Source organism: Pristiophorus japonicus, chromosome 1 (assembly GCF_044704955.1).
Source record: "Pristiophorus japonicus isolate sPriJap1 chromosome 1, sPriJap1.hap1, whole genome shotgun sequence".
Taxonomy (NCBI): domain Eukaryota; kingdom Metazoa; phylum Chordata; class Chondrichthyes; family Pristiophoridae; genus Pristiophorus; species Pristiophorus japonicus.
The window spans coordinates 344,017,544-344,031,875 of NC_091977.1; the positions used below are offsets into that span (position 1 = coordinate 344,017,544).

Below are 14,332 nucleotides of genomic sequence, written 5' to 3' on the forward strand. Positions count from 1 at the left end.
TTCGAAATTTGTCCTATTTCATTTTGAGTGTTTCAGTGAAGTTGCTGATTTACAACTCTTGGTGGCAGTGCATTGCATAAATCGACAATATAGAGAAAATTCCTTCTGCTGAATTTAGCTCATCATTTTTTTCTGTGATTTTAGCTGGTTTTGCACATATTTTTGCTCTTTCTGATCAATTTCCTTCATGATTTCAAGACCTAAATATACCTTTTAATTTGATTGGTGTAGGCTTCCTCACATGCCTGTGGCTTAATGATCTAAACCTCGTAATCAGTTTTGTTGCTCTTTCCACTGGATCTATCTCGAGATATGATTCAATGTCTGGCACATCGGTTTGTTGTCGGTACAGGTGCAGCGGAATGTCAGAAAGGGGGTGGGGGTGGGGGGTTGGGTAGGGGTGTCCCCGCTGAGGAGCTGTTCCGGCCGGCCCCATCGCTGAGGTCGTCGGGCGGGTCCCCGCTGAGGAGTTGTTTGGGTCGAGTCGGTTGTCAGGCGGAGTCCCGCCAAGGAGGAGGTGTTTGGGCTGGCTAGCCCCGTCGTGGAGGTGGTGTTCGGGCGGGGCCCCACCGAGGAGGGAGTGTTCAGGGCGGGGCCTCGCCAAGGAGGTGTTTGGGCAGGGCAAGGTCGGCAGGTCCGGATTCCGCAGCGTTTTACGGATTCCGGACGACCCTGCCATCGATCGGTCCGGATTCCGGAATATTCTGGATTCCGGAACTCTGGATTCTCGACGCTGTACCTGTAGGTAGAAAATATGAAATCTAAAAAAACATGGGTTTAGTCATGTATTAGATTTTTAGTGTTTCCCCAACTAGCAAAAAGGCCAATGAATATTGTAGCAAGTGCTCTAAAGAATTATTGGAAAGTGACTGCTTCCTGTTTTGGTGATTCTTTTGAGGGGGTTGCAGTGCAGTTATCTCAGCATTTTCATTTGTACAGATTGAATTTACTTAAATTTCATTTGAAGATTTCCAAAACAGAACGTGGCTTATTTTCTCCTTTTTAAAAAAAACCTCAACTATATTACAGCTGTTTGGTTCACTATGGCTTCAATGTTAGTACTATTAAGTGTTGGGAGTTATTCTATGCATGTCCTAATGTGATTTAAATGATCTGTTTTTAGATTACAGACACTGTTTGGAAAGTTTGATGAAGTGCAGAAGTCTGGGAACATGATTTTGAGTTTCAGCCATGGTAAGTATATACAAGTGCTAATTCTTTACAGGCTTCATATTTATTTTGTTTGATTGTAGTACCAGTGTGTCAATATGAAGTAACTATTGAGTGCCCCATTTAAAGAAAAAAGGAAGTGTACTATTTTGGTACAATTATGTAGAAATTCTGTACCACCTGACAATTTTAATTCTGAGAACAGATTTGTTCTTATATTTTTGTTTATAGCCGTTCATCAAAGAACACAATACTGGTATTTTATGAAATGTAAAGATTTCTGTGAACTTTATGCTACAAAATTACCTTAATTGGTCCTTAGTTGTGTTGGAATTATTACTGTCGGGTTACTGTATCTTCAGGAAACCTGTTGTATTAATCGAATATGGCGAAATAAATCGACTGATTTGTAAGTGCAGCAGTATGTTCATCGTATACCACTGGTATTTTCTTTTTTATAGTGCCTTGTTTTGCAACATTTCTAAGCACTTCACACAATTGATTACTTTTGAAGTACACTGATTGTTATGGGGACAAACATAAAATGAAGATTTAAGTATAATAGATGTGTAGCGGCCACTTAAATTTACTTGAAATTTATGGAGTACATTTACTAAGAAAAACAGATGTGTTCAGGTCAGACAAGATGGTAACAATAAATTTGTGTGCTATTAGAAAATAAGTGTGAACCTGAGCTTCTCAGTTCTTCAAAGCGTGTGGCTGTGATAACTGAGAATTTTGAATATTGAGAACAATATTGTCATCTAAATAAAAACATAAAATATAATACTCTGCATAATATAACCACTGCTTGGACAGTTGGGAATGTCCCAACCAACACTTTGTGATGTCCTTAGCTAGCAAGCAATACCTCCCCCTCCCCCTCCCCCTCCCCCTCCCCCTCCCCCTATATAACCTCAGTCGTCCAGTGCTTTAGCTAGGCTCATGTGTATTGTTTCAAGACACTGTTGGGTGATTGGTCAGCCAGCCACCCTGTCCCATTAATGAAACATGGAGGTCGGTCAATCACTGGCAGCTGTGATTTTTCTGTTGAACTCCAGCTAACTCTGCAAACGAATGCCATTATGAACGTGGTGGTCCTGGCTAGCTGAGCAGCAGTGAAAGAAAGAACAAACTTTCATTTTCAGTGCTCTATTGTTTGTCTTTGCAGTTCTGGCTGATTAATCTCCAGCAGTATCCCAGCTCCAGTTGAGTGGGGAGGGGCCCTTGCGCTTTGTCACTTGTCATGCTGTATGTTAAATCTCTGGAGTCAGGAAACTGGATGAATGATTGGCTCAAATACCGGATTACTGAGACTATCACAGAAGATTGACTTGATTCCAATCTTTAATCGTGTCAATCTTCTGGGATAACCTCAGTAGTTCTGACCCCAAAACGACTTCACTGCCTTCCTCTAAGAAAGACAGTACCAATTGATCATTAGACAACTTGAAGATATAAACGCACCTGCTGGCCAGGAGGTACCAGGAGCTTTTCATGAGTGGCATAGTGACAAGCACAGCTCAAAATCTTTCTGACCACAACAGGGATACATATATTCAAATAGCATTTCCACTCTCTGAACATACAGAACTTAAGCAGGAACCGTTTGCCCATCGAAGTTTGCCAGTGACACTAAGTTAGGAGGCAGAGTAAATTGTGTGGATTGGAGCAGGAAGTTAAAATGGGACATAGACAGATTAATTGCGAGGACACAACTATTGCAGATGGACTTCAGTGTGGAGAAATGCGAGGCCATTGAATTTGGATCTGAGAAAGACAATCCAAATATTTTCTTAATGGTGAGAGATTAAGAACAGAGATTTCAGTGGCAATGTACACATCACTAAAACCTAGTGAATAGGTACAAAAATTAATTTAAAAAACTAACAATGTTGGCCTTTATCTCAAGGGGGTTGGAATACAAAAGTGAGGTAGTGATGCTTCACTGTACAGAGACTTGGTCAGACCTCATCTGCAGTACTGTGTTCAGTTTTCAAGCACTGAACCCCAAGAAATAAATATTGAATGGTCTTGGAGGGGGTACAGTGCAGATTTACCAGAATTATGCCAGGGCTTAAACGGTTTAAATTTTGAGGACAGGTTGCATAAACTTGACATGTATCCCCTTGATTAGAGAAATCTGTCAACTATGTGATGTGTGCAAAGGTAGTCAGCGGGTACTCCAATAAAATTATCATTCTAAAGGAAAAGTTTTCAAGCTATGTTAGAATTGGCTTGAAATTAAATGGAGTTGTTACTACCACCTTAATTGAGGATGTTCTGGAGGTTTCATCTAGAGACATTGGGCCCAAATTTCAACTGCAGTTGCTCCATTTTTTTGGGAGCAACTCGATTTTTTTCTTTGAGTAACTTAAAAATTGCAATTCTCCATTTTTAAGTTGCTCCAGTGTAATCGAGTTAGTTAGGTTTTTTTTAGTTCAGGTTTTTTTTTCAAAAGGGGGCGTTACATAGAAACATAGACCAACTACTTAACCCTGTTTTGGCCATTTATGCAAGTTTCGACAGTTAAAACTTACACCAAACTAACTTAGGCCAGAGCAAGTGTCCACTTTTGTACGTTCTTAAAAAACCCTGTGGTGAGTTAAGAGTTCAGCGCCCAGGTAGCCAGAGACGGGGAAGCATTAAACACATCACTGTAACCAATAAAGAATCATATAAACCATAGCATTTAATAAATAATAGAAAATGTAAAATAAGTCAAGTAATAATTAGTATTAATTATTACTTCGGCCAGGGTTAGGTGCAGGAGCCTCCAGCAGCAGTGTAGTAACTCAACCTCAGAATATCATTCTTATTACCAACAACAGACACTTGCATTCTGAATATTATGATTGCACAGTTGAATTATCAAGACTTTCTGCCATCAACTTACATTAAATTGAACCTGTTTGAACACTTCCAAGAAAATTAGATTTATACGTAAATATAATCAGGTACCGCATAATCAACAATGTTGAAATGTTCCATTAATTCAAAGCAGTTAACTTTTTGATATTGAAGTTCAGAAACAGAGGCGCTCTTTAGGTAAATTCCAGCTAGTTTCTTTTAGACTACATTTTAAAGATGTGGTGCAAGAATTGCAGTCGGAGACTTCAGTTACTGCGAGCTATCCTCTTTATTTGTAAGTGTTTCGATGCTCCAACTACAGCAAGACGCAACAGATGACTTCCCCAACATATCAACATTGGAACAAAGTGCCTCTGGTGCCTGTCGGGCACTTCGAGTCTAGGAGGAGCACTGATTACTTTCTGAGCAGTTTTAGAATAATTAATAAACATGGATAAAAACCAGGTCGTGGCGGGGAGCACATTCGGCCAAGGTTCGGGGCAGCATGGGCACACACCGGCAGCTGCAGGTGGCATGGATTGGGCGGCTGGACACTACCAGGGCGATGAGTTACGATGAGGTGGCTCAGGTAAGTTTAAAAAAAACGTACCTTTTTTATTTACTGCTTTCTTTGCGGATTCCTGCACGCAAACGCTTCCAAGTAGGTGATTTTTAAATTGCAGAGCCTGCAGCATTAGGCTGGGGGCGGCGTGCTTCAGGCCCCTCCCACACAGCCTGCAGCACACGCGCACAGAATCTGGGGGCCAAGAGCTACTGCGCACGCGTGCAGATGCCACTGCGCACGCGCGCAGCTGCCGGCCACAGGAGGCCTCATTTCAGTCGAGAATAGCAAGGTAGGAAACAGGCGCGCTTTTTATTTCAGGAAATCGGCGGATCACTGAGGTGCGCCATTCTAATCCTCAACTGAAACTTGGGCCCATTAAGGGCAAGCATTTTGATGGCGCAGCTTCCATGTTCACAATGGATTACAGGCTACCACCAGATAAAGCCAGCTATTGGTTTTGTATATATAATTGTGTAGAAATCTCATTGTTGCTTAAGGAATTGAGCAAAAGAGTAATTCAAAATGCTATTATTCCTTGAGTCAGCTGTAGCTCAATGGTAGCATTCTCGCCTCTGAGTCAGGAGGTTTGGGTTCAAGTTCCACTCCTGCGACTTGAGCACAAAATCTCGGATGACATTCCAGTACAGTGTTGAAGGAGCCTTTCGGATGAGACTGTCTTCCCTTTCTCAGGTGAACATAAAAAGGCACTACTTTGAAGAAGAGCAGGGGAGTTCTCCTTGGTGTCCTAGCCAATACTTATATCTCAACCAACATCTAAAAACAGATGAGCTGGTCGTATATGTGGGACTTTGCTGTGTGCAAATTGGCTGCGCCGTTTCCTACATTACTACAGCGACTGCACTTCAAAAGTCCTTCATTGGCTGAAAAGTGCTTTGGAATGTCCTGAGGCCATGAAAAACGGCTATATAAATGCAAGTCTTTTTTTTAAGTGCAATCATACAAGCAGAACAACCCCTATAAGGTGACTGCACCCAACTGGAATCCTCTTGTCATGTTGTGGGAGGAAAATTCCTGACATAGAGGAAACTAGAATCTTTAAAGAACTGCACAAGCCTGAAGTGGAGAATGTGTTCAGCAAGCTAATTGTGATAATTTCAAGATTCCAGGTGATCCTTGGACAGAAGATTGCCTTCTAAGTCACTCTTGTAAAGAACATGAACTTATCCAAGCAAACCAAATGGCTGTGCCAGGAGCCATGGATGCAATGAAAATAATTTTAGCTGACATCCAGAATTTAATCACGGGGAAATAACTTAAATGATATTTCAGGAGATAATTACTTGAAGCTGAATTCTCCATTTTAACAGTGATACAGCAATCATTTGCATGAATATAGTGCCTTTAATGTCGTCCCAAGGCGCTTCAGAAGCGTGTAATCAGACAAAGATTGACACGAACTCTTCAACATAGCTACAGCACTCCGAAGCAATGCAAGCATTCAGACTCTAATGTAGGTGTCTAATTTGCCACATCCAATAAATATCATCAGCAATGATATCCGAAAACCCAGAGCACACACAAAGTTAGAAGTTCTAATGAAGGCAACATTTAGTGATAGTGACAATGGAAATCTACTGTCATGTTCTCCAGAAATCAACTGCAACTAATTTCAAATACCTATTTTGCTGTTGGAGAAGAAAACCGTGCCAATATTGACCAGGTGAAGACATTTATTAAATGATAAGATAAGCCAGTTTGCTTAATAAAAAAAGGTTTATGCAGCTGCTAATCGTTGTTTCCACAGTGAAGCTGAAGTAGAAAAACTTTCAAACATCTGCAACCATAACTATGAAGCAGCAATGAATGAATATGCATGTGGTGCTGCACATTCGCCAGGAGTATTGTAGTGCACTCAATAACGAGGGTTAAGTTAGTAAATTTGATGTGAGGAAAAGGCTTTTTGGTACGTTTTAACCATAAGATTAGCTGCACTTGAATCTTAATTTGTTAACATTAAAGAATTTCTGGAAAATTGGAAGCTGTACATGGATATGGTGAATTAGATACTCAGCAGTAGTTTGTAGTAAGCATTAACAGCAGTTGGATATTGCTTCTATAAATTAAAGTTCATTTTATGTATTTGTTGCTGCAAGGCAAATGAGTGTCTAAGTTGTAAACCGAGAACTCATGCATGTCGGACATTTTAAGAGTCACAACTAGGTCATAGAAATTTAAGGTGGTTTCTGGGGCACGCACGTCAAGTGATATGTCTGGAACTGAGTACGTTCCTGTAGCTGATTGGTTCATATGATCCGCACAGGAGAAGAGCACAAATCAAATGATGACCATGCACTTGAAGTGCAATATTTATACACTGGATAGTTTCTGTGCATCATGGAAGTAAGATCAGTGGAGCACTGTGTAGTGGTTTAAAAACCTATGTATATTGCTGCTCTAGGAATTGCCAATGATCCCATTTCATCACATTGATGTGATGAATAAACTATGAAATTGAATTCTCCAATGATTATATTTGTGTTTCCAACACTTAGATCGACAAACGACCTACCATTGAAGAAATACCTGAAGAAAGCTTTAGTTCATAATAAATTTTACTGACTTCCCAATTAAAAACAAAGGCATGCAATGTGGCCAAAACTAGTGGGAGGACAGAAGATTGGGAAGCTTTTAAAAGCCAACAAAGAATGACTTAAAAAAATGATTAAGAAAGGGAAGATAGACTATGAAAGTAAACTAGCACGAAATATAAAAACAGATAGGTATATAGCGCCCAAGTTTCCACACGATAAAAAAACGGGCGCCCCTCTGAGCTGGGCGCCCGTTTTTCACGCCTAAAACGCGCCGGAAAAAAAACGCGCGATTCTGGAGCGCTTTGCAGCTCCTTGTCTGTTTGGCACGGTGCCCAGGGGGGGCGGAGCCTACACTCGCGCCGATTTTGTAAGTGGGAGGGGGCGGGTACTATTTAAATTAGTTTTTTTCCTGCCGGCAACACTGCGTGTTGGAGCGTTCGCGCATGCGCAGTGTGAAGGAAACATTGGCACTCGGCCATTTTTGTAGTTCTTTGTAGCTGTTTAATTTTTGAACATTTTTTAATAAAAGCACATTGCCATCAGCACTGAGGCTTCTTGCAGCCTTCTCACTGTCTCCTTCCCCCCTCCCCCGCGGGAAGAATGGGCTCCTCCACCCCCCCCCCCCCCCCCCCCCCCCCCCCCCCCGCGGAAGAACGGCCGCCTCCTCCCCCACCCACGGGAAAGAACGGGTGCCTCAGGCTGACTGCAGCATTCTCCGTGCCTGAAGCACTTTCACACAGGTAGGAAGATGGTTTATTTAATCTTTTCTTTGCTTATAAATGTTTATTCAGGTTGGATTTATTTGTATAATATTTGTAGAAGTATAAATAAGGATTTATTGTAGAATTTAATGACTTCCCTCCCCCCCCCCCTCCCCCCCACCTCGTTCTGGACGCCTAATTTGTAACCTGCGCCTGATTTTTTAATGTGTAGAACAGGTTTTTTCAGTTCTACAAAAATCTTCACTTGCTCCATTCTAAGTTAGTTTGGAGTACGTTTTTACTGGAAACTTTCAAATCAGGCGTCAGTGGCCGGACACGCCCCCTTTTTGAAAACAAAATTCTGTTCCAAAGTAGAACTGTTCTACCTGACGAGAACTGCAGAAAAAAAAATGTGGAGAATTGCGATTTCTAAGATAGTCCGTTCTCCACCAGTTGCTCCTAAAAATCAGGCGCAAATCATGTGGAAACTTGGGCCCATAAAAAGGAAAAGAGTGGCTAGAGTAAATGTTGGTATCTTGGAGAATGAGAGTGGGCAATTAGTAATCGGGAACATGGGGATGGCAGAAACTCTGAACAAATATTTTGTATCAGTCTTTACGGTAGAGGACACTAATAATATTCCAGCAGTGGATAGTCAAGGGGCTAAATGGGGGGGAAAAACTTAACACAATCACAATCACGAAGGAGGTGGTACTCAGTAAGATAATGGGACTAAAGGCAGATAATTCCCCTGGACCTGATGGCTTGCATTCTAGGGTCTTAAGAGAAGTAGCGGCAGGGATAGTGGATGCATTGGTTGTAATTTACCAAAATTCCCTGGATTCTGGGGAGGTCCCAGCAGATTGGAAAACTGCAAATGTAACGCCCCTATTTAAAAAAAGGAGGCAGACAAAAAGCAGGAAACTATAGACCAGCTAGCACAACATCTGTGGTTGGGAAGATGTTGGAGTCCATTATTAAAGAAGCAGTAGCAGGACATTTGGAAAAGCAAAATTCGGTCAGGCAGAGTCAGCATGGATTTATGAAGGGGAAGTCATGTTTGACAAATTTGCTAGAATTCTTTGAGGATGTAATGAACAGGGTGGATAAAGGGGAACCAGTGGATGTAATGTATTTGGACTTCCAGAAGGCATTTGACAAGTGCCACATAAAAGGTTACTGCACAAGATAAAAGTTCACAGGGTTGGGGGTAATATATTAGCATGGATAGAGGATTGGCTAACGAACAGAAAACAGAGAGTAGGGATAAATGCCAACCCATGAATGAACCAATCAGTAACCAGTGGGATGCTGCAGGGATCGGTGCTGGGACCCCAACTATTTACAATCTATATTAACAACTTGGAGGAAGGTCAGAGGGTCTAGTAAGGAGGGGGAACTGAGGGAAATCTTTATTAGTCGGGAAATTGTGTTGGGGAAATTGATGGGATTGAAGGCCGATAAATCCCCAGGGCCTGATGGATTGCATCCTAGAGTACTTAAGGAGGTGGCCTTGGAAATAGCGGATGCATTGACAGTCATTTTCCAACATTCCATTGACTCTGGATCAGTTCCTATGGAGTGGAGGGTAGCCAATGTAACCCCACTTTTTAAAAAAGGAGGGAGAGAGAAAACAGGGAATTATAGACCGGTCAGCCTGACCTCAGTAGTGGGTAAAATGATGGAATCAATTATTAAGGATGTCATAGCAGTGCATCTGGAAAATGGTGACATGATAGGTCCAAGTCAGCATGGATTTGTGAAAGGGAAATCATGCTTGACAAATCTTCTGGAATTTTTTGAGGATGTTTCCAGTAAAGTGGACAAAGGAGAACCAGTTGATGTGGTATATTTGGACTTTCAGAAGGCTTTCGACAAGGTCCCACACAAGAGATTAATGTGCAAAGTTAAAGCACATGGGATTGGGGGTAGTGTGCTGATGTGGATTGAGAACTGGTTGTCAGACAGGAAGCAAAGAGTAGGAGTAAACGGGTACTTTTCAGAATGGCAGGCAGTGACTAGTGGAGTGCCGCAAGGTTCTGTGCTGGGGCCCCAGCTGTTTACATTGTACATTAATGATTTAGACGAGGGGATTAAATGCAGTATCTCCAAATTTGCAGATGATACTAAGTTGGGTGGCAGTGTGAGCTGCGAGGAGGATGCTATTAGGCTGCAGAGTGACTTGGATAGGTTAGGTGAGTGGGCAAATGCATGGCAGATGAAGTATAATGTGGATAAATGTGAGGTTATCCACTTTGGTGGTAAAAACAGAGAGACAGACTATTATCTGAATGGTGACAGATTAGGAAAAGGGAAGGTGCAACGAGACCTGGGTGTCATGGTACATCAGTCATTGAAGGTTGGCATGCAGGTACAGCAGGCGGTTAAGAAAGCAAATGGCATGTTGGCCTTCATAGCGAGGGGATTTGAATACAGGGGCAGGGAGGTGTTGCTACAGTTGTACAGGGCCTTGGTGAGGCCACACCTGGAGTATTGTGTACAGTTTTGGTCTCCTAACTTGAGGAAGGACATTCTTGCTATTGAGGGAGTGCAGCGAAGGTTCACCAGACTGATTCCCGGGATGGCGGGACTGACCTATCAAGAAAGATTGGATCAACTGGGCTTGTATTCACTGGAGTTCAGAAGAATGAGAGGGGATCTCATAGAAACGTTTAAAATTCTGACGGGTTTAGACAGGTTAGATGCAGAAAGAATGTTCCCAATGTTGGGGAAGTCCAGAACCAGGGGTCACAGTCTGAGGATAAGGGGTAAGCCATTTAGGACCGAGATGAGGAGAAACTTCTTCACCCAGAGAGTGGTGAACCTGTGGAATTCTCTACCACAGAAAGTAGTTGAGGCCAATTCACTAAATATATTCAAAAGGGAGTGAGATGAAGTCCTTACTACTCGGGGGATCAAGGGTTATGGCGAGAAAGCAGGAAGGGGGTACTGAAGTTTCATGTTCAGCCATGAACTCATTGAATGGTGGTGCAGGCTAGAAGGGCTGAATGGCCTACTCCTGCACCTATTTTCTATGTTTCTATGTTTCTATTAACGTAGCCAAGTTTGCCGACGATACATAGATGGGAGGAAAAGCAATGTGTGAGGAGGACACACAAAATCTGCAAAAGGACATAGACAGGCTAAGTGAGTGGGCAAAAATTTGGCAGATGGAATATAATGTTGGAAAGTGTGAGGTCATGCACTTTGGCAGAAAAAAAATCAAAGAGCAAGTTATTATTTAAATGCAGAAAGATTGCAAAGTACTGCAGTACAGCGGGACCTGGGGATACTTGTGCATGAAACACAAAAGGTTAGTATGCAGGTGAGCAAGTGATTAGGAAGGCCAATGGAATCTTGGCCTTTGTTGCAAAGGGGATGGAGTATAAAAGCAGGGAAGTCTTGCGACAGTTGTACAGGGTATTGGTGAGGCCACACCTGGAATACTGCGTGCAGTTTTGGTTTCCATATTTACGAAAGGGTATACTTGCTTTGGAGGCAGTTCAGAGAAGGTTCACAAGGTTGATTCCGGAGATAAGGGTGTTGACTTATGAGGAAAGGTTGAGTAGGTTGGGCCTCTACTCATTGGAATTCAGAAGAATGAGGTGATCTTATCGAAACGTATAAGATTATGAAGTGGCTTGACGAGGTGGATGCAGAGAGGATGGTTCCACTGATAGTGGAGACTAGAACGAGAGGGCATAATCTTAGAATAAGGGGCCGCCAATTTAAAACTGAGATAAGGAGCAATTTTTTATCAGAGAGTTGTGAATCTGTGGAATTCGCTGCCTGAGTGCTGTTAAAGCTGGGACATTGAATAAATTTAAGACAGAAATCGACAGTTTCTTAAACGCTAAGGGAATAAGGGGTTATGGAGAGCGGGCAGGAAAATGGACCTGAGTATATGATCGGATAAACCATGATTGTATTAAATGGCTGCGCAGGCTCAAGCGGTCGCATGGCCTTCTGCTGCTCCTATTTCTTACGTTCCAGTTCTCGTCTGCTGATACACCTTGGGGTCAAGTTAGGCGCAGCCCCGCGAGCCACGCCTGATTTCTGCGCTCAAAACCTCGCCGAAAACTTACCTCAGTATTCTTCACTCACTCAGGTCGATCCAGGCCCTTGGTGCGGCGCAGCACAAGCAGTCGGGGGCGGAGCCAGCTCCCTGCGCTGAAAACAGTGCCGGGACCTCTGCACATGCACGCTACAGAGTGCGTGCATGTGCAGTAGCTCCAGGCGCCCGAAACTGTGTGGGAGGGGCCCGAAGCATGCCGCCCCTAGCCCTGGCCGAATGGGCTCACTGGGTCGGTGAAGATCAGATTACACCTCCCTCCTCCAGATCCTGCTCTGGCTGTGGCTCCAGCTTCCTCCCCTGATCAGCTGATGCTCCCTCTGGCTCCGCTGCACGCTCCCCCTCCCCCCCAGCTCCTGCTCTGCTCCGCTCTGGCTCCCCCGGCACCCCCACTTCAAGTCCGGTCTGCTCCCTCTTCCTTCAGCGGGCTCTGCCCGCCCGGCATCTTACTAGGGGCAGGCCTCGCCCAAAGTCTTCGCCCGGCTTCTTCACGTCGGCCGGGCCCGTTCAGCCTCCTCCCTCTCCTCTTTCCCCCCTCCCCCCCCCTTCCTCCTCCCCCCCCTCTCCTCTTCCTGCCCCCCCTCTCCTCTTCCTTCCCCCCCTCTCCTCTTCCTACCCCCCCTCTCCTCTTCCTACCCCCCTCTCCTCTTCCTACCCCCCTCTCCTCTTCCTACCCCCTCTCCTCTTCCTACCCCCCTCTCCTCTTCCTACCCCCCTCTCCTCTTCCTACCCCCCTCTCCTCTTCCTACCCCCCTCTCCCCTTCCTACCCCCCTCTCCCCTTCCTACCCCCCTCTCCTCTTCCTACCCCCCTCTCCTCTTCCTACCCCCCTCTCCTCTTCTTACCCCCCCTCTCCTCTTCCTACCCCCCTCTCCTCTTCCTACCCCCTCTCCTCTTCCTACCCCCTCTCCTCTTCCTACCCCCTCTCCTCTTCCTACCCCCCTCTCCTCTTCCTACCCCCTCTCCTCTTCCTACCCCCCTCTCCTCTTCCCCCCTCTCCTCTTCCCCCCCTCTCCCCTTCCCCCCCCATCTCCTCTTCCCCCCCCATCTCCTCTTCCCCCCCTCCTCTCCTCTTCCCCCCTCCTCTCCCCCCCTCTCCTCTTCCTTCCCCCTCTCCTCTTCCTTCCCCCCCCCCTCTTCCCCCCCTCCTCTTCCCCACCCTCCCCTTCCTTCCCCCTCTCCTCTTTCTTCCCCCTCTCCTCTTCCTTCCCCCCCTCTCCTCTTCCTTCCCCCCCTCTCCTCTTCCTTCTCCCCCTCTCCTCTTCCTTTCCCCCCTCTCCTCTTCCTTCCCCCCCTCTCCTCTTCCTTCCCCCCCTCTCCTCTTCCTTCCCCCCTCTCCTCTTCACCCCCCCCCTCCTCTTCACCCCCCCCCTCCTCTCCACCCCCTCCCCTCCCCCCCCACCCTCTCCCCTCACTGTCAAACACATAGACACTGACAGACAGAGAGAGAGACACACACACTGGGGGGGCCCCATCCCAGCACACTGTTGGCTGCAGTCGGTGAGTAGAAACTTAATTTTTATTTTTTTCTTAATTTTTTTGATTAATTTATCGGTTGATTTATTGATTTATTTTTCATTTATTATTGAAGACGGCTCTTTATTTGTAAAAGTGATATGTTTCATGTTTGTAAACTTCCCTCCCCGCCGCCGCCCCCCCCCCACCCCAGCTCCCTACGCCTGATTTTCTAAGTGTAGGCAAGGTTTTTCTGAACGTACAAAAATCTACACTTACTCCGTTCTAAGTTAGTTTGGAGTAAGTTTTCACTGCCTAAACTTTCAAAACAGGCGTAAGTGGCCGGACACGCCCCCTTTTGAAAAAAAAATCTGTTCCAAAATGAAACTGTTCCAACTGACTGGAACTGGAGTAAACTAAATGCCGAGAATTGCAATTTCTAAGATACTCCATTCTAAACCAGTTGCTCCAAAAAATAGGAGCAACACATGCCGAAACTTGATCCCATTGCATGATGATGCGGTAGTCTCTTGATTTGCAAGTCAAAATAATGTTCCTTAGAAGACATGCTTACTTTCAGTGCTTATCCTTCAAATATCGATACATGCTGATCACTAACACAATCTTGTTGAAAGAACCTGCCTGCAGACCATCGTACAAAGAAAATCAGTTAGAACTTAGCTGCTTTTGGACCTTGCTGTGCACAAATTGGCTGCCGAGCTTCTCTACATTACAATGGTGACTACACTTTATATAAAATAACAATATATTTTCATTGGCTATGAAGCACTTTGGGACATCCTGAGGTTGTGAAAGACTGGGCTCAAAATTGGCTCATGCCGATTTTTGGCGCACACACCCGAGTTGCGGTGCTTTTCTACGTTTTCAAGCGTGCCGAAAAAAGACGTCCTGACTTTGGCCACTATCCGGCCTCCTGGGTTTTCGCGCAGCGTGGCCAGTCGAGTTGG

At 44.6% G+C, this 14,332-nt stretch overlaps 1 protein-coding gene across 6 annotated transcripts in view; it reads left to right on the top strand.

Annotated features, from left to right (window-relative positions):
- LOC139273284 (CLIP-associating protein 2-like) overlaps positions 1–14,332 on the top strand; it is a 650,606-nt gene that overhangs the window by 111,286 nt on the left and 524,988 nt on the right. For all 6 annotated transcript variants that reach the window (XM_070889996.1, XM_070889987.1, XM_070890014.1 and 3 more), the window contains exon 7: positions 1,124–1,194. In XM_070889996.1, the coding sequence (XP_070746097.1) occupies positions 1,124–1,194 (71 nt within the window). The remainder of the gene's footprint in view (positions 1–1,123; positions 1,195–14,332) is intronic.